The sequence below is a fragment of the Falco peregrinus genome, chromosome 18 (assembly GCF_023634155.1).
Source record: "Falco peregrinus isolate bFalPer1 chromosome 18, bFalPer1.pri, whole genome shotgun sequence".
In the NCBI taxonomy this organism is placed as follows: Eukaryota; Metazoa; Chordata; class Aves; order Falconiformes; family Falconidae; genus Falco; species Falco peregrinus.
Window position 1 is genome coordinate 2,918,877 of NC_073738.1, and position 19,246 is coordinate 2,938,122.

General features: G+C 43.9%; 2 protein-coding genes and 1 long non-coding RNA gene across 3 annotated transcripts in view; 1 reads left to right on the forward strand and 2 right to left on the reverse strand.

Annotated features, from left to right (window-relative positions):
• The window catches only part of LOC129782606 (uncharacterized), a 110,768-nt gene that overhangs the window by 74,152 nt on the left and 17,370 nt on the right, over window positions 1-19,246 (forward strand). The window lies entirely within an intron of this gene.
• LOC101910917 (keratin, type I cytoskeletal 13-like) lies at window positions 3,228-7,334 on the reverse strand. The gene is made up of 8 exons (XM_013295403.3): window positions 6,840-7,334; window positions 5,947-6,029; window positions 5,638-5,794; window positions 5,282-5,443; window positions 4,793-4,918; window positions 4,471-4,697; window positions 3,816-3,907; window positions 3,228-3,545 (listed from the first exon to the last, which is right to left on the reverse strand). Exons 1-8 carry the CDS (start codon window positions 7,332-7,334, stop codon window positions 3,526-3,528), a joined length of 1,362 nt encoding a protein of 453 aa, XP_013150857.3. The 3' UTR covers window positions 3,228-3,525.
• LOC101919988 (keratin, type I cytoskeletal 14-like) lies at window positions 12,579-16,094 on the reverse strand. Its single transcript, XM_027780090.2, has 8 exons — window positions 15,600-16,094; window positions 14,711-14,793; window positions 14,361-14,517; window positions 14,081-14,242; window positions 13,592-13,717; window positions 13,270-13,496; window positions 13,023-13,111; window positions 12,579-12,598 (listed from the first exon to the last, which is right to left on the reverse strand). Exons 1-8 carry the CDS (start codon window positions 16,092-16,094, stop codon window positions 12,579-12,581), a joined length of 1,359 nt encoding a protein of 452 aa, XP_027635891.2.

Here is a 19,246-nt window from a genome sequence, read left to right on the forward strand (position 1 = left end):
CAACCATGAGAGAGCATTTGCCCTTAACATCTGTCATAGTGTGAGAATATTTAAAGACATTCAGAAATTTGTTGGGATCACCCCTCCAAAATGTTATGTAGTACATGAAACAACAGAAATATATTATTTGGAATACAGAAAGAATGGATTTTCCTACAAGAATTTTTGTACTTGCTTAATTTGACTGCTATGATTTTTCATTATTATGGTAGGCTGGTAAATGTGCAAAATATCATAGAAGTCGCTTCCTTTCATCTGATTTTTTATCAGAGGCACAGTGAATCACATATTTTCTTTTTTCATTACTTGAGACAATGGTGGGGGCCAAGAGGGACGTCTACCTTGCAAAAGGCAGACTGAAGCAGAGGGGCCTGGCTGGGCTGGCTGCAGGCGCTGCCTCAGTGATACCATTTCCCTGTAGCCAAGAGTGCAGGAGACTGGAAGGAGCATGCACAAAGCTGCAAGACTTAGAAGCAATGGGCTGTTGTACCTGTCCCTTCCTACCTGACAGCTGTCTTCGGAAATGAAAACATTTGCTGCCGGTCTAGATCCTGTAGGTAGATGATAGTCCTGATCCAGCATGAAGCCAATCAGAGAATTGAGTCCACAAATTTCTGGCTCTTGTTTTGGTTTCTTTTTTCCCCAGCTATTTCCCCCTCCCATCTTTATCTAACCGCCTGAAAATGTTAACTTATGCAAGTGGAGATGATTCATTTCCAGAACTAAGGAACTCAAACACACCCAAAGATTACAATGCACAATGCCTTTGGTTGTCTTTGAAAGCAGTAACAGTGCACCACGTCGGTATCGCTGCAGTCCCCCCTACAGGCCTGTTTTTTAAGCACAGCACCATTTAATTGAACCTTGTTCTTAATAAAATCCTTCTCTTCACTTTGTAATACCAGACTCCCTGTCTGTCTGTGGCAGCCACTGTTGCTACTAAATGAGTTGACAACAGAGACAAAACAACTTCAATGCTAATTAAATGCATACAAGAACAATCCAGGAGGTTTTGACTCAATCTGAATTTTCTGATTTCATATGGAATTACCTCAAAACTTTCAGGAAGAATGACATGAAACCATTACATCCTCTCTTTCTCTTCCCTGTCCTTCGTAATGAATTAATTTCTAACCTTTTTACTGTCTGTCTATTAACTTGGTTTATTACCCTCTCTGGTATCACCATGTTACCCCTGTGAAAAATGTATTGATTTTATTATTATTTAGGCTGTTCTTTCCTTGGCCTAACTGTTTCCCAGGTCTGAGGCTTGGATTTATTTTTAAGAGTATATTGAACAGTCTCTGTCACAAATCCTATTATATATTTTCTGAATTTGCCACTAGAGGATGCTGTGTGATCCGACACACTGCACAGACTGGCGCTGCATTGTCAGCTTCCAAGAAAGCCTGGCCCTTGTACCAAAGGTGGGACGTGTTTCTGTGTGTGGTTAGCCAAAGGAACAGAGCTGTACCGAGCCACGAAAGGGCAGAGTACAATATTCCCTTGTATCGACACTGCAAATGTAGACTGATTTCAGCTCACCCCATCTTGTTTTGATGGGCTTTGATGTTACGATGGACAAATTATGCTCTGGTAAGTCCTGCCTAATAACTCCATCTGGCAAAGTCAAAGGAAAGCCCAGGGTGGATGCGCTCAGCTCAGCTCAGCGGTGGATGCACCCTCGGTTCATCACCCTTACAATGCTCTGCAGGCACTGAGGGAAGCATACCCAGCATGGAGGTTCCTCCCCGTTCCCACTTGAGAGGGACAGCAGAAGGGAAGCAGGAGACTCAGTACTGTTCCTGACAGACAGCCTAGAACACAGCTGGCTTCTTTCTGGGATCAGAAACATTCTATTTGAACTGTGCTCAAATAAAGTATTTCACCCTAAAGTCCATTATAGGTGGGTAATGCTGAGATTTAGACTTTATTTTTTGAGGTAGTCAACACTGGTTGATATGAGGAGCGGAGCATAAGGCAGAACATGAGTCCCTGTTAGCTTGTAGGGGAGCATGAGAGTCCTGTTGTGACTAAAGGGAGAGGTATTTTTGCTTTGATGTTACAAATCTTTGTTTTCTAGGGAAATAATTTCTCTGACTCATCTCTTTTTCTGCTGTGCTGGGAATTTGGCTTTGGATTGTAACACATAGACAGTTTGGTGCCTTTTTAAATAATACACTGTTATCCAAAAAAAGATATTTTACCTGACCTGTATCTGTTTGCAAGCTAAAGTGCAAATACAAAGCTATTTGATAGAATAAAAAATGTTAGTGATTTATGTGCTGTCCAGAGAACAATGAAGGCTTGTGAGACCCACCCTGATTTATTACAGGTTGGCAGCTGAATCACTCACCTGATATGTGGTAGACCCTGTTCAGCTGCTTTCTCAGCCTGCTGCAAATCAAAGGCTGAAATACAGATTTGTAAGTTTTAAATGAGTGAGATACTTCACTAGTTTTTCTTCCTTGGTCAAGGCCAAATAATGTGAAGCAGTTCTAGTAAGAAAGATTGAACCTTGCCAGCACCCCACCATCCTCCACCCATCTGTCCAAAAACACTGTACAGCCATGGAGCGAGGAACGCTGTCTTATGAAATAAGAGAACACAATTCCTTCATTTTGAACCATCAGACAAAAGACCTGAGCTCAGATCTTCCAACATGTTGGGAGGAATAAGCCTCACAATTGAACTTTGTGTTATAAGGAGAACTTTGCATACTCATCTCTCATTTCCTGATCTAATCCTTTGTTTTTATTGAACAAGACTGGATAAAGCACTCATCTCAAAGTTGGGAGGGGTGGCCGTCTGAATATGATTGATTTCTTGTTCAGTGACCCAAAGGAAAATATTTTTGATTTAGCAGAAATTTCATGAAAAGTTGGCGTTAATTAATCCTGATTGTTTCAGTTCAGCTGCTGAACTAACAAATTGACTACTTGCACATCCCTTGCGATGTTCACTATGAAAAAGGGTTTCACTCATCCTTTTTCCATCCCTATAGGTGTCACTCTTGAGTTTGATGTGAATGTATTTGTTCATCTCCAATATTTTATCCAGACATCATCAGATTACGTTAGGATACACAATTTCTTTAGGGCCATATTACATATTACACCCAACCATAATTTCTCCATGAAGGTATATCTCATTTGTTCCACCTAAATTTAAATATTATATTAATATACCAAATAGATTGTTGGACACACAGTTTTGTTTGCATTGCAGAAAACTAAAGTTTTATTAGAGGAACTGTTATCAGCAGAAAGTAGATCACCAATTGCACTGCAGGGAAGAGTATGTAGGTACAGTGATTCGATAGGAAGAACAGTATGAAAAGGAAAAAGTAGATCATTTTAGGAGAGTCCTAGAAATTGTTCATCTTGACTTCATCAGTAACATTTGTAGAGCCATCTGTGCATTGGGTAGGCACACAGTGCGTGTGCTGTGTGTATTCTCGTGTTGTAGGCTAGGCTGCTCACAAGGCAGCAGGGAGATCAGGGAGACCAACGCACTGGTGGTATCTTAGCACACTCTTGACTGCCCTGTGGAGCAAAAGAAGAAACCGTTATTCTGATGGGGAAATCAAGTCTCTTGCAGCACTAACATTTCAGATGTATACCTTATTTAAATGTCCATCTATGTTACCAAAAGTGTGAGAAAGGAGCTTAGCCCATTTCTGTAACTGAAGCTAAGACACCCTGACATTGAGAGATTTGATTGTGAATGGTTTATTTCCTGTTGCAGTGAAACATAAAATATGAAAGGCATGGGGGCAAGGCAAACTAGGATCCTCTTTGGAAGATGCTTCTTACCTGTCTTGTCACAAGATTGACCGTGAGAGTAGGAAGTAGAAGAATGAGAGTGGGAGGATATTCCTCCTCCCTGGAGAGCTCCTTGAGATGTTCTGTGCAAGGAAAGGAGTTTTAATGAAGGCAGTGATAAATACATAAATACATTCATAAAGAGACGTACTGTGACATGATGTGCAGTACATATTACAGCTCAGCTTTTCCTGCACCTTGCAAATATTTCTTTATATTTTTTAATTTCATTCCTTTCAGCTATATTTACCTAGAAAGTTGTAGAAGCAGAAATAACAAAACAAGTATAATTCTTCTACTCTCAGATTACAGCTGTGCTTGCTCATCTGCTGACAGAACACAGTATGCTACAGTTTGGTTTTGCATGGTGATTCCTCTTATGGAATTTACTCAGCACAAGCAGGACAAGTGGAACTGATTAACTGAATATAGGTCAGTAACTACATGCTCTCTGTTTCCCTCTGTGGTTCATGTGCTTATTAAGTTTATGATATATACATTTCAATGCAGATGCTTTGAAAAGGTCTGTTCTGTAAAATTTAGATTTCAAATACAGACTGGTGAAACATTCTACTCTGACTTTGAGTCCCAATAGAAAAAAGATTGTGGTAGACTTTATGCCCTTATTTGCAAATAAAATACATACACAAGGTCTTGCTGTCCCTCCTGCAGCAGTGCCCGGTACTGAGCAATCTCCTGTTCCAGGCGGGTCTTGATGCCCAGGAGCATCTTGTACTCCTGGTTCTGACTCTCCATCTCGCAGCGGATGCTGGCCAGCTCCTCCTCTACAGAGTTAATCTGCGCTTGGATCTGTTGCAGCAGGCAGCCATAGCGAGCTTCGGTTTCTGCCAAGGAGTTTTCCAGAGAGCTTTTCTGGAAGTGGAAAGGCAGGAGTTTAGGACCAGAGCGCTACCCATACCTGCCCATTCCGAGGAGGGAAGGGCTCTCAGCAGTCCTGCCCCACGTACCGTGCTGAGCTGCGCCTGCAGTTCGATCTCCAGGTTCTGCATTTCACGTCTCAGCTCAGTGAGCTGGTGGCTGCTTGTCTGGATGTCCTGGCTGCTAGAAGCGACCTGCCGGTTGACTTCTTCGATCTGCAGGAGTCAAACCCCAAACACAGTTTCTAAGTGAGACGATCCTCTCAGGGAGCAGATTTGCTGACTGAGAGCTAATGTAGCCAGGAAGCCTCTCCCTTCCATCCTGTCCTCATCGGGGACAGCCTAGTCATTGCTCCGTAGATCCTGATGTTCCACACAGCTGTGCACATCAGACCCGGCCTGCTCCCCCTCTGCCACTGCCGTCTTTCCCCAGCAGCTGTTCCCTTCCCATTCCCCAAGCCGTGCAAGTGTGGTGCAGGTGAGCAGCCTCCCCCTTTTAGCCAAAGGCATTGCGTGCCCAGTCGAGGGTGCCTGGGTTTTCCCACAGCAGGAGACTCCACTTTGTGCATTGCTGCGTACCTTGACTTCATACCACTGCTCAACCTCTCTGCGGTTCTTCTCGATGAGCTGCTCGTATTCGTTCCTCATATCGTTCAGTATCTTTGTCAAGTCTTCTCCAGGGGCAGCATTGACTTCCACGCTCACGTCGCCACCAGTCTGAGACTGCAGCTGTCTCATTTCCTGCAGAGAGTCCAAAGAGAGAAACAAGGACCACAGGTCATTTCTTGTGGTGGGGACAGTAGTTAAAGCAGTATCAAGGTACCAACGAATGGCGATCATGTGACATATAGTTGAACAGACTTGATGTGTAACTTTGGGAACCCTGAAGAATCAAAGCACTATGTCTTGACACACTATTTATCATTGCATTGTACCTCCTCATGGTTTCTCTTAAGAGAAAGCAGTTCATCCTTCAAGGACTCCAGCTCAGATTCGAGTGAAGATCGTGTGCGAGTGAGATCATCCAGGACATTTCTCAAGCCATTAATGTCAGCCTCCACAGTCTGACAGATGACCAGCTCATTCTCATACCTTTTCCAATGAAAAAAGAAGGATTAGTCATTCATTTCATTACAATGCATATGCTTGGTCATACCACTTGGAACAGGGTATCATCACCTGCGTTCATTAACCTGATAAAATTCATGCCATGAAAGATGCAAGGTTCACAGAGAGGTACTCACTTCATTCGGAAGTCATCGGCAGTCATCTTGCTGTTATCAATGTCCAGAAGCAGTTTGTTATTGTCCACAGTGGCAGAAATGATCTGAAAAAGGTGAAGTTGGGGAAGGGTCATTCTGTGTTCAAGGCATCCAGGAGAAGAAGAAAAAAGACGTAAAGCTTTGGTAGGGCATTGCTGTGTGTCTCAGGATTGTTTTCTGCTGTAATGCAGGGGCCACAGAAACTTGTTGAAATGCCATGCCACAAGAACTGGTGTGAGCAAGATTTTGACTTCCCCAAACACACTAATAAAACAATGTGTTGTTGGGGGAAAGAATACTGAACATTTATGCAAGGACATATGGGTTTATGCTCTCTGGGTGTGTAAGGAAGTACAGTTTTTGTCCCTGATGCTTTAATTCATCTCATTAATAAGAAACTAATTGTAAGAGAAGGCCTTGGTCCTTCTGTCTGGCCTAGGTAGGAGTGTGCAGAGACAAGAGGAGCTGTGATATTGCACTCCAGGTGCTCTGGCTTTGCACTCCATCCAGCTGAGCCGGGTGGGAGCAGAGTGACGGACTGGAAACCACAGATGCCTGGTTTGGAGCCACCTGTATAACGTGGGATTGCAGCTACGTGCGCCAGCATGTTTGGGCCTGCTGGAGCGCTCCTTGGCGCCTCGGGCTGTGCCCCCAGAGCACATCCCTTTCTCTTGTGGGGTGCTGTGGTGTGGGGCTTTGCTTACCCAAGAGGCGGGAGGCGCAGCTCAGCAGGTTTCTGCCTGCGGTGCCACCAGCGAGGCCGACCAGTAGGTCCCTCCCACCCGTTTAGAGCCAGTGCCAGAGAGAAGGACAAATTCCTTGCAAAGGAGAATAGCGCGCGGGAGATGGAGCCACGTTAGCTGGGTCTGTCCTACCTGGTTCTGGAGTTGTTCGATGGTCTGGTAGTAGGAGCTGTAGTCCTTTGAGGCACTGGGAGCTTGTTTCCTGTACCACTCGCGGATGTGGTGCTCGAGCTGAGCATTTTCTTCCTCCAGCCTTCGCACTTTATCCAGGTAAGCAGCCAGGCGGTCGTTGAGGTTCTGCATGGTGACCTTCTCATTGCCGCCCAGAAGCATGTCCCCCCCAGCACCAAAGCCTCCTGCAAAGCCACCACCAAAGCCTCCTCCCAGGCCACCACCAAAGCCTCCTCCCAGGCCTCCACCAAAGCCACCAGCAAGGCTGCCAGCGCTCATGCCCCCTCCGTAGCCAGTGCCGCATGCTCCCCCACCATAGCTTCCACCACCTATCACCGAGGAGGCATATCTCCTGCAGGAGACGGAGGAGCTCCTGCCACTGCCGCCACCACAGGCGCCTCCACCTCCCCCGCTCCTGTAAGAGGTACTAGATGTTCTCTTGATGCTGCAGCTCATGGTGGAAGGAATCAGATATCCAGCCCCCAATGCAAAGCCTGCCGCACAGCTTGATACAGAAAATGAGACTGCAGCCTCTGTCCTCGCTGATGGCTATTTATACCTTGTTGGTGGGTGTCACCTGTAAGGCAGTCCAGCTTCCCATGAAGTTTGCCAGCCTTAGTGCTCATGCCAAAAGTGATGTGCTAAGGGGAATTTCTTTTGGGGCTTGGGACAGCCCTCCCCATAGGTATTGTGTCTGCATGCTGATTCACCTGAAGCATGCACTATAATTTTGGGTGGGTGGCTGTGTGTTAGATTTTGTTTCAGATAACATGTTGCCGGCTACTCAGTGAGTGAGACTCATTGTAATAGTTCTTTGTAGTCATTTTTTTGTCCTGAAAACAGGTGATGAAAGCACCACCTAGTTACTCTGTTTTAATTTCAAAATTAGAGAAATACAAACTCAGGCACCCTGTGGATGAGCTCTGTTTCATTTTGCCTGCAGAACTGCCAGTAATTGATGCTTTTGAAAACATAATCTTTAAGAATTTCGGTCCTTCTCTTCAAAGAAAACTCATTGTGAGTACTGTCTTATGCTTAGTGGTAAATCTCAGCAGAATAGCCTTTGAAGAAGCAATGATATTTCTGTTTTTACCAACCTCTGGTAGTATCACTTCCAGAAATAATCCTATGTCTTGCACAGAGTGGTGGACATGCAATGATGTCATTTTAAAGTTGTGATTTTTTTTAATTTTGTGCAAATTTCCATTCACCCAAAGATTATTTACGACTGAAATAGATGTGTAGAAGCTATAAGGCATTACTGACTTTATCTTGGGAGAGGAGAGCAGAAGGATTCAGCTTTTTAACTTAGCAAAATGGAGGCTAAAATGATTGCCTTGCTCTTGAGGAAGGAGATACCAGGGCTATTTAAAATAAAGGACAATCCTTCTGTCCACATGGGAAAGGGCATAATCTGGTTTTGAGTGTATTTTGGCTGGAAACTAACAGGAGCTTTTTATCTGTGGGAGGTATAAGGGTCTGGAAGGCTTCCATTGCAGGAGCTTCAGGTGGAAAAGAGAAAAAGGTTTGATATTGTCCTTGGATCAATTGATGGTAGGGATTTTATTGTCGTATAGTAGAGATAGCTGTGATGACCCTTTAGATCCCCCTTGCCTTCTATCATTTTGTCTAACACTGCTGAGGTTTTTAATGCTGCTGCACAGTTGCAGCATTTTGGTAAGAGAACAGGATGTGATGAACCCTTCTTTGGAAATGAAACTTTGCCTTTAGATAACTTTTAGAAAACATAAAATTTTAAGCCTGAAACACAAGGAGCCTCTTTACATGAGAGTTAAACTTTGATGGGATTTCATCTCCATTTAGAATTTCAAAATTACTGGTTCATTTCATTGTTGGTTTCTTCATTTATGGTCTTACTTACACACAGCTTGCAGTTGTGGCTGGAGCAACATTTTCTCTCTTAGCTGCAATCCTTATGAGACCCATAAAAGTTACTAATGCGTGTTATGGCTGACTGAAGAATCATGGAAAGACATTTACCCTTTTTTTTGATACCCCTACACACACTTTCTTAGATGTGCTGAAGATAATGTAATACTTTGATCTTCATAATTATAATTGTTCTTTTATTGGTAGCTCTCTAATTATCTGCACGTCAGAACCAGTTGCTTTGCATATGTTATTGAGACTGAGTCATCATTATTAAAAATTAAAAATTATTTTCTCACAGGGTGTGATTCCTTAGTCATATTTTCCTCATTAGATTGTTGAAATGCACCTTTATTCTTCCCTATGAGATGTTTATTACTGATCGGCGTTAATGCCAGGGGTGTTGATTTTATATCTCCTTCTCGGCATTGTTGCATCATAACATGTGACCCAACAACTTCATACATTTCCCAATGCTGTATTTTCATACCATAGAGAGATGCCTTTTCTCTCTCTGTCTGTCTCTTCTCTTCTTTTGAATAGGTGATCTAACTATGCTTACTGCTGTAACTGTACCACAATACTTAAACTTTAGACTTTCTGTTCTGTAACTCATGGGTATTTCCATGTCTTCTATTCATTTTTGGTCCACCATCCTGTGGACACAGCTCTTCAGCCTGGGATAGCCGTGGTGAGTCAATTTGGACATACTGATTTACTTCACAAGCCAAAAGAGCCAGGGCTCCTAATGTTCCATTAACGTTCGTAACCCTTGTGATAACAGAAAAAGATTGGACATTTTCTGTTGTAAAGGGTATAGAGGCTCCTCAGCCATCTGAAGAAACTGCTAGAGCTTTGAAATCGTATCTTCCTCTGGAAGATTTTTGCTCATAATACACCCTGTGAACATCTGTAAGTCAGAAGAGTTTGTTTGAAGTAACAGTTTTATAAATCCTTTCCAAGTGCTGTTTACTCACTGGTGAAGTTGGATGCAGAGCCACAGACAGATACGCCAAATTGGCAAAGGAACTAAAAGTCAGTGGTTTTCACAGAAGTTATGATGCCATTACTGGATATATGTCTTCAGTCACATAAGAGGCAGAGGACAACCTCAGAAACAATTGCTGGTAATTAATCATTTTACGACAAATGAGTCAACTGTGGTCTTGGTAAGAAGAGTGCTACTCCCATGAGTTTCATCAGGAACTCCATCTTGCATTCCTCATCCTTCACCCATCACCTTCCAGCATCACTCACCTGTGCATTTCTTCAGTTTTTTCAGAGATGAACAATTTCCATAACCCCAGATTCTATTCTTATTTTTCTTTTATGTGACTCTCTGGGATAGACCCTTATACCTTGCACATGTGTAGACCTCCAGAAAATCCTATTAAATGTGAGCTATTTTAATTCTACAGTCCATTTACATTGTTAGTTCAGCAGCCGTTCCTACCACTGAAAAAGGAATAGTTTGAAAGTAATTCCTAAGAGAAAATAAGCTCTTCCAGTATAGCAATCCTTTCCTGTTCTCTTTCTCTCTACCTGCTAGAATATGCTGTTACAATCCATGATGTTAATAAATCAAATTCTAAATTCCTCCCTGACAAAGCCCTTTATTTCCTTTCCTGTAGATCTTTTCAGAACAGTAAGCAACCATATTGCTTTTTCTAAGAACCACGGGTGAAGTGAGTGCCAGGAGCAGACAGTGATATCAAGATTCCTGATCGAACATACTACAAGGTTTGTGGGGCATCTGCCAGCCGTAGATGGAGGCGGTGAGGCACGCTGTGCTTGGGGCTTGCCTGTGGCATGGGCCATGCTTTTCCCCAGCACAGCCCTTGTCCCATACTTAGGTGGAGGTTAGTGCCTCATGAATCAGTGGTGACATGCAAAAGGCGTCATACTGTGAGCTGCAGCAGAACTGCCACCAGTGATCTAGCCCTGCTGCAGTGACTGGCAGCTTTGCAGTGCATCCACTCCTTTCAGTCTGAAGATTTTGCATATCTTTGGCTTTGTAGATTTAACTTAAAGCTCTTCATAGTAGCATCTATTTCACAAAGACTTTACACTCTTACAAATTAGTTCAGAAATGGTGAAAGACATACGGCAGCTCTGATGTTCTCTGGAGTCCTCTGGATGTGGAAGATGGCATTTTTTATCATTCTGATACTTCTCTCTGCTTCTGGAAGACTAGACAAAATAACTTCAGTGCTTATTTATATACACTAACTGTAGTTCAAGTTTCCATAATCCTGCCTTTAAAAAGATGTCTTCTGAAGCTGTTTTGGCTATGTTAAGTACAGCCAAGACTTGAATGAATTCTGGCAGCCTTTGGAGATGAAAGTCATGTTTGCATTTGCTTTATATCACTTTCTATACTGTTAGAACCTGAAATGAGATTTTTATTCTTTGGAAAAGGGCTTTTATTCATACAAATTCCTGATGCTGGACTGAAAAAGTCAGTTTGGAAACCCAGGTTTTCAACACGAATATAAAGTATCTCTTCTTTGTAGATACTTACTGCAGACTGCAATTACGATATTGTGATGGCAGAGCCAAGGCACATGATTACTGAAAGACCTAGCCTAAATAATACTCTTTACGTTGTTTATGATGAGAAATCCTTTCATTTCATGACCCTAACAGAGCAATACCCTCACTCTTAAATGAAACAGCAAATACTAGAGACCAGATTTCTGTCTCTCATTCCTCCTAAGTCAATCGAGTGTACTGACAAAAATTGTGTTCTTGGTATTATACTGGTATTTAAATTGAAATTTCTATGATAAAACATAGGATTGTTTTTGATGCGTGACGCTGAAGGAAACAGGCACATATTTCCTAACAGAAGTTAGCAATATGTAATTCACTGTGTACTCAAAGGTGTAGAAATACTTGATGTCAGGAAACCCATACGTTCTGGAACAACCTCTACTGAGTCACACCTTCCCTCGGGAACCCTAGCTATGCTGAGCTGAGTAAAGCCAAAGATTAATGGAGTCTGATGAGTCATAGTAGTGACATCGAGCACAATTTAGTACATTAGAAGTTAATTAAATGATCTTCAGAGCATTACCCATCATTGTTGTTTTCTTTCTCTTTTCACTCACATTGTTCAGTGTCTTTAGTAAAAAGCAGCAAGGCAAGGGGCCATAAAGCAATCTGTTAGTGGCCATTAGAAAACAAAATGGTAAAGCATTTGTAATTCCACAGGAAGGAGAAAAATTGTGTCAAGAACTGGTATCTGTTCTCAACCTTATATCTCTTGCTTTGAAGCAGAGAGTTCTGACAGTCTCACCTGACTGACAGTTCCCATAGGCAGAGCCTGGAAGATGTCACACTTCACACAGCCTTCGTACAGCCATGTTCAGAATTTGTGACATTTCCTTTTACTGAGTGATAAGGCCTCGGAATGGTGTCCATTTTCTTAGTGCAAAATAGAGTGTCCTGAGACTACGTTACAAAGTACGATTGGGCAATCTGTATTTGATTGGTTAGCTTGATAAATACCCATTCAAACTTTGTTAAATTAAATTTCCCAGACACATTTGTTTTATTTGCATTGCAGAAGTAAAGTTTTATTAGAGGCAGTGTTATCAGCATAATTTAAGCTTTTGAACAAAGAACCAGTTGACAAAGACAAGCATTGCAGAATGAAAGAAGGGGTGCTGAGGCAGGTGACCAGGCACACTTTCCAAATTGTTCCAGTTGCATCAGCTGTGCTGCAGAAGTGTTTGGTTCAGTTTCTTGTTGTCCATGCTCAATGCGTCTTAGCTGGAAGATGCCAGCGTCACTGTTACTGCGATTGCTCTAGCACACTCTTGACTGTCCTGTGTAAAGACAAAAACAGATCATTGCCTTAAGGCGAAATCTGATCTTTCCCGATAAGCTGAATTCTTTCACCTAACATGCTGTGTCAGCAAGAGAAGCTCAAAAGCTCCAAGCCCTGCAATACCCTAGGCACTTTCTCAGAACTGTATATTTTTTTTATTCCTATGAGCAAAAAAGCATATCCCATCCTGTAAAGTTTATAATCTGTATTTTGTATTTAGGAAGAGGGAAGGGAAAGACTTACTGTATTTTAACGCCTAATTATTCTGTGACAGTCAGTGAAGTTCTCTGACTCCTGGACTACTGGACCTGGGAATCTTGCCCAGCCCAAAATACTAAACTCTTTTTCAGACAAAATATTCTGTAGTCATTGGGGTAGATATAACCCACTAATAAGCATATCCATACAAAGTGTTGTCTTACCTGTCATGTCACCACACTGGGAATGAGTGTAGGAAGAAGAATATGAATGGGAGGATTTTCCACCTCCTTGGAAAGCTCCTTGGGAGGCACTGTAAAAGGAGAATACTTAATTCACAAAGAAAGACATAACCACTGGATATTCAGTCAAAAAAGGTGTTATTGTAGCTCCATGGACAAGAAGTTTCTATTAGCAGTTAAGCACTCAAGGATTTCTTTTTATACCCTTGCTATAATATGGAATACATACACAATGTCTTGCTGTCCCTCTTGCAGCAGTGCCCGGTACTGAGCAATCTCCTGTTCCAGGCGGGTCTTGATGCCCAGGAGCATCTTGTACTCCTGGTTCTGACTCTCCATCTCGCAGCGGATGCTGGCCAGCTCCTCCTCTACAGAGTTAATCTGCGCTTGGATCTGTTGCAGCAGGCAGCCATAGCGAGCTTCGGTTTCTGCCAAGGAGTTTTCCAGAGAGCTTTTCTGGAAGTGGAAAGGCAGGAGTTTAGGACCAGAGCGCTACCCATACCTGCCCATTCCGAGGAGGGAAGGGCTCTCAGCAGTCCTGCCCCACGTACCGTGCTGAGCTGCGCCTGCAGTTCGATCTCCAGGTTCTGCATTTCACGTCTCAGCTCAGTGAGCTGGTGGCTGCTTGTCTGGATGTCCTGGCTGCTAGAAGCGACCTGCCGGTTGACTTCTTCGATCTGCAGGAGTCAAACCCCAAACACAGTTTCTAAGTGAGACGATCCTCTCAGGGAGCAGATTTGCTGACTGAGAGCTAATGTAGCCAGGAAGCCTCTCCCTTCCATCCTGTCCTCATCGGGGACAGCCTAGTCATTGCTCCGTAGATCCTGATGTTCCACACAGCTGTGCACATCAGACCCGGCCTGCTCCCCCTCTGCCACTGCCGTCTTTCCCCAGCAGCTGTTCCCTTCCCATTCCCCAAGCCGTGCAAGTGTGGTGCAGGTGAGCAGCCTCCCCCTTTTAGCCAAAGGCATTGCGTGCCCAGTCGAGGGTGCCTGGGTTTTCCCACAGCAGGAGACTCCACTTTGTGCATTGCTGCGTACCTTGACTTCATACCACTGCTCAACCTCTCTGCGGTTCTTCTCGATGAGCTGCTCGTATTCGTTCCTCATATCGTTCAGTATCTTTGTCAAGTCTTCTCCAGGGGCAGCATTGACTTCCACGCTCACGTCGCCACCAGTCTGAGACTGCAGCTGTCTCATTTCCTGCAGAGAGTCCAAAGAGAGAAACAAGGACCACAGGTCATTTCTTGTGGTGGGGACAGTGAGCAAAGCAGTATCAATAGATTATGCCTTGGACACACTATTTATCATTGCATTGTACCTCCTCATGGTTTCTCTTAAGAGCAATCAGCTCATCCTTCAAGGACTCCAGCTCAGATTCCAGTGAAGATCTAACCAGAGTCAGATCATCTAAGAGATTTCTCAAGCCATTAATGTCAGCCTCCACAGTCTGACGGATGACCAGCTCATTCTCATACCTTTGCCGAAGACAAGAGAGACAGAGAAATGGGGAAATGAGATGATGAAGACATTCAATGGCACACATCTTTTCAGGTTCAATATCCCAATAAAACATGAAGACTCAGTAAAACTACTTGGGGCAGTGCTGCCTTGTCTCCTGAGGTCTTGAGTGTGGTTTGAAAGACATGTAAGGTTCAGAGAGGTACTCACTTCATTCGGAAGTCATCGGCAGTCATCTTGCTGTTATCAATGTCCAGAAGCAGTTTGTTATTGTCCACAGTGGCAGAAATGATCTGAAAAAGGTGAAGTTGGGGAAGGGTCATTCTGTGTTTAAGACATCCAGGAGAAGAAGAAAAAAGACATAAAGCTTTGGTAGGGCATTGCTGTGTGTCTCAGGATTGTTTTCTGCTGTAATGCAGGGGCCATATGGGAGGCTAACGGTCCAAATTTACTTTTCAAGGAGACTTGGGTTATCACAGACCATGCTCCCAAATCCCTTCTCTTTGCTTTTCTTTCTCAATCTAAAGTTTCTCCCATGTGTGCCAAGGAATGTATTCAGCCCTTTTTCTGCAATGCACTCCTTCACAGTCTGTTTACCCAGTTTTCTTGGTACCAGTGTAAGCCGACTGCAAGAGAAGGCCTTGGTCCTTCTGTCTGGCCTAGGTAGGAGTGTGCAGAGACAAGAGGAGCTGTGATATTGCACTCCAGGTGCTCTGGCTTTGCACTCCATCCAGCTGAGCCGGGTGGGAGCAGAGTGACGGACTGGAAACCACAGATGCCTGGTTTGGAGCCACCTGTATAACGTGGGATTGCAGCTACGTGCGCCAGCATGTTTGGGCCTGCTGGAGCGCTCCTTGGCGCCTCGGGCTGTGCCCCCAGAGCACATCCCTTTCTCTTGTGGGGTGCTGTGGTGTGGGGCTTTGCTTACCCAAGAGGTGGGAGGCGCAGCTCAGCAGGTTTCTGCCTGCGGTGCCACCAGCGAGGCCGACCAGTAGGTCCCTCCCACCCGTTTAGAGCCAGTGCCAGAGAGAAGGACAAATTCCTTGCAAAGGAGAATAGCGCGCGGGAGATGGAGCCACGTTAGCTGGGTCTGTCCTACCTGGTTCTGGAGTTGTTCGATGGTCTGGTAGTAGGAGCTGTAGTCCTTTGAGGCACTGGGAGCTTGTTTCCTGTACCACTCGCGGATGTGGTGCTCGAGCTGAGCATTTTCTTCCTCCAGCCTTCGCACTTTATCCAGGTAAGCAGCCAGGCGGTCGTTGAGGTTCTGCATGGTGACCTTCTCATTGCCGCCCAGAAGCATGTCCCCCCCAGCACCAAAGCCTCCTGCAAAGCCACCACCAAAGCCTCCTCCCAGGCCACCACCAAAGCCTCCTCCCAGGCCTCCACCAAAGCCACCAGCAAGGCTGCCAGCGCTCATGCCCCCTCCGTAGCCAGTGCCGCATGCTCCCCCACCATAGCTTCCACCACCTATCACCGAGGAGGCATATCTCCTGCAGGAGACGGAGGAGCTCCTGCCACTGCCGCCACCACAGGCGCCTCCACCTCCCCCGCTCCTGTAAGAGGTACTAGATGTTCTCTTGATGCTGCAGCTCATGGTGGAAGGAATCAGATATCCAGCCCCCAATGCAAAGCCTGCCGCACAGCTTGATACAGAAAATGAGACTGCAGCCTCTGTCCTCGCTGATGGCTATTTATACCTTGTTGGTGGGTGTCACCTGTAAGGCAGTCCAGCTTCCCATGAAGTTTGCCAGCCTTAGTGCTCATGCCAAAAGTGATGTGCTAAGGAAATTTCTTCTGAGGTAAGTAAAACGCATTACCATTCTGCTCAAGTATGTCTGTGTTGATTCACCTGAAGCATGCACTGTAATTTTATGTGGGTGGCTCTTTGTTGGGTATTTTGTTGAATAATACAATATCTCATAGCTACTATTAATCTGGCAATATCTCACTAGTAATAGGAGTTAATGAAGGCTCCACCTTGTTGTCTGTCTCCTTCAGTCTTCCGTGTGGTGAAATTCAGTATTTCAGCTTTGTCTTTCTCCTGTGATCACAGACAATGATTTGTTTAGACCAGCAGTCTCCAAGGGGCTCTTCATTCATTAATTTATTCAAAATTTACATTAGCTCTTTAGAAGTCTACTTTAATTCGTTGAAATAAATTTTTAACTTTAAAAATTTCATTTCCATGTCTGTTATAGAAGAGAACTTAATACTAATTTTTTAGTCTGTTGCCACTGCTTATATCAAGGAAGGTCCTGCTGGAATCTAACTTTCTCTGAAAGTGCAGTATGGTAATTGGGGTCATTTTTCTTATTGAAGAAAACCAGTTGACAGCCACAAGAGTTGTATTTTGCAAAGGAAAACATATTAAATCTTCTCCTATCAAACAGCTATTAATTTTACTTTAGCTGTTTTAAGCAGACTCAGAGGAAACTGAGAGGAGAAATGTTTGCTATTTCATATTTTCATAATCATATTAAAAATAGCCATTTCTCAGAATATGTCTTTGAATTATCTAGTGCAGTAAAAAATAAGTTTGGTGAAAAGATACACTGCCAAAGATTAGATCTGAAGTAATATAATCATTATCTGAAGTTGTTACAGTGAATTGTGTTTGCCAGCCGTGAGAGAATATCTTGCAACACAAAACACAGAGTAAGAAACAATTGTGTATTTTTTTCCACTGCCTATACAATATGGGATGTTCAGTGAGTTGCTTTTTCCATCTTTGCTAATCAAGCTTCTATGAAACTGAGAAAAGCCTTGAATAGAAACAAATTCTCTGGTTTCCAGCTGTGCATTAAATATTGGCACTGTAATTCCCACGGAAGAGTAATTTGGCGAGTACAAAGGCAGCACAAGGAGGTTGTGGAACCTGCTGTGAATTACCACCTCAAAATCAGCTTATCCACAGTGAGGGAGGATTAATTCGACCTTGAAGTATTTTAGGAAGAGATTTCATGTAACAGAAGAAGAAATAAACTCATTAAAATCAGCAAAAGAAGAGTGAGAAGGGATTGAGTCACCTTACATCTGAAGGTACGCATCAGAGGAGGGAGTAGCATTGTCTGAGTTTGACAACAGTGTGCCTGTATGTGCCTGTGGTGGGTTGACCCTGGCTGGACGCCAGTGCCCACCCCAGCTGTTCTGTCCCTGCCCTCCTAAGGGCAAACTCTAAGGAAAGACTCATGGGTCGAGGTAAGGACAGTGAGAGATCGCTCACCAATTACTGTCATGGACAAAACAGACTTGACTTGGGGAAATTAGTTTAATTTATTACCAATCAAATCAGAGTAGGATAATGAGAAGATCCTGCCTAGATCCACAGGATTTTCCTCAGTCTTTGCTCAAGGTACAGTGAGATTCTTTATTCCCCTCTGATAGTCTCTTCCAATTTCCTTAGCCACACCAGTGACTTTCTCCTGAGAACCCTTCATTCCCTCTAACTGGCTCTCTTACTAGGTGCTGTCTCCACTCTGCCTATTTTAACCCTTTCTGAACACCATCATCCGATGCATAGCACTTAGTGCCTGTTGGGCAGCAAGGTAATTGTGAGACAGGAGAAGAAATACTCTTTAAATATTAATTTAAAATGTAGCTTGCGCTCCGTGGAGGTGGTGTTCTGTGGAGGTGGTGTAACATACAAGGTGCAGGAGTTAACGGTGTAGTACCCTCTAGAGGGCTCTGGCGTTAAGCACAGTTGATTACTTTGAAACAATCCACATACCATTTGCTATAAACATCATATATCTTTCTAGATGATGTGTGTAGTCCAAATAGCTAAAACAAAGAAATAGAAATCAGCATTACTGGACTCTCATTCTTCCTGTTGTGTGTCACTGGAAGTACTGGTGTGGCACAAAGTCTGTTTAACATGTCTGCAAAGCCTAGTTCATGCAGTCACAATACAAAACGACAGACTTTGGTTTGGTGTAGGTCAAGTATTTTTATTCCCCTGAAAGGTTTCCAAGTGTTGAGAAAGTTTGCACGGCAATATGACCTGTATTTCTGGAAATTAATTTTGCATCTATTCTCTTGATCCACACCCTTGTGTGTCGACCTCTTTTACCTTTACTCGCTAGCTCTAGCTCTATTTCCACACCACCACCACCCCCCCCACCCCGTTTTCTTTCACTCTTTATTCACCACTAGAGGCCACTCCCTGAGCACCCAGCCCTGCAGCAGCGGTTCAAGCTCCAAGTTCACGTCCAAGTGAAGCAGAGCCCTCACTTGTGCGGCCTCAGGGAAATTTTGGCCCCTTGTCTGACCAGCATACTCCGCTAGCCTTTGGAGCTAGGACCTCTGCATGCATTTGGAAAAAACTTAGATTCACTTAGGTTTTTTCCTGTCTGGGCTGGAGTTACAACCCGGCCTTCTGCAAACAGCGGTATGAGCTGATCCTGCCTCAGGGAAGAGCTACAGGGAGCCTGGCATGCTGGGCTGGCACTAGTATTTTATGTTCCTTTCCAGGTTTTCCGCTGCTGGTTTTACTTGCCAGCTGCGCAGCCTATAATTGAACTTCTGTTCTGTGTTGTCCAAATAGTAGGTGTGCAATGTACTAAGACTTTCAAATGAGTCTGAGGAATTCAGATGCTAACTTCTCATTAAAATTAGTAAAGCTGTGGTTTGTAATGTGTCTACTTTGGCAGCCCTCTCCTCCAGAATATCATGCAGAAATTCCTGAGACTCCTCAAACGGTGCACAAGAGACTGCTTTGAAGGGTCTAGGACGATACAGTTAATTTCC

What these genes read in the sequence shown, in the direction of transcription:
- LOC101910917 (XM_013295403.3), bottom strand. Translation starts at nt 7,334, where the DNA reads ATGAGCTGCAGCATCAAGAGAACATCTAGTACCTCTTACAGGAGCGGG. An exon ending in TTAAGAGAAACCATGAGGAG is followed by an intron (nt 5,444 to 5,637) that starts GTACAATGCAAT and finishes GACTCTCTGCAG; the next exon opens with GAAATGAGACAGCTGCAGTC. An exon ending in GAGGGACAGCAAGACCTTGT is followed by an intron (nt 3,908 to 4,470) that starts GTATGTATTTTA and finishes TTCCTTGCACAG; the next exon opens with AACATCTCAAGGAGCTCTCC.
- LOC101919988 (XM_027780090.2), bottom strand. Translation starts at nt 16,094, where the DNA reads ATGAGCTGCAGCATCAAGAGAACATCTAGTACCTCTTACAGGAGCGGG. An exon ending in TCGAACAACTCCAGAACCAG is followed by an intron (nt 14,794 to 15,599) that starts GTAGGACAGACC and finishes CACCTTTTTCAG; the next exon opens with ATCATTTCTGCCACTGTGGA. An exon ending in TGCAGGCGCAGCTCAGCACG is followed by an intron (nt 13,497 to 13,591) that starts GTACGTGGGGCA and finishes TTCCACTTCCAG; the next exon opens with AAAAGCTCTCTGGAAAACTC.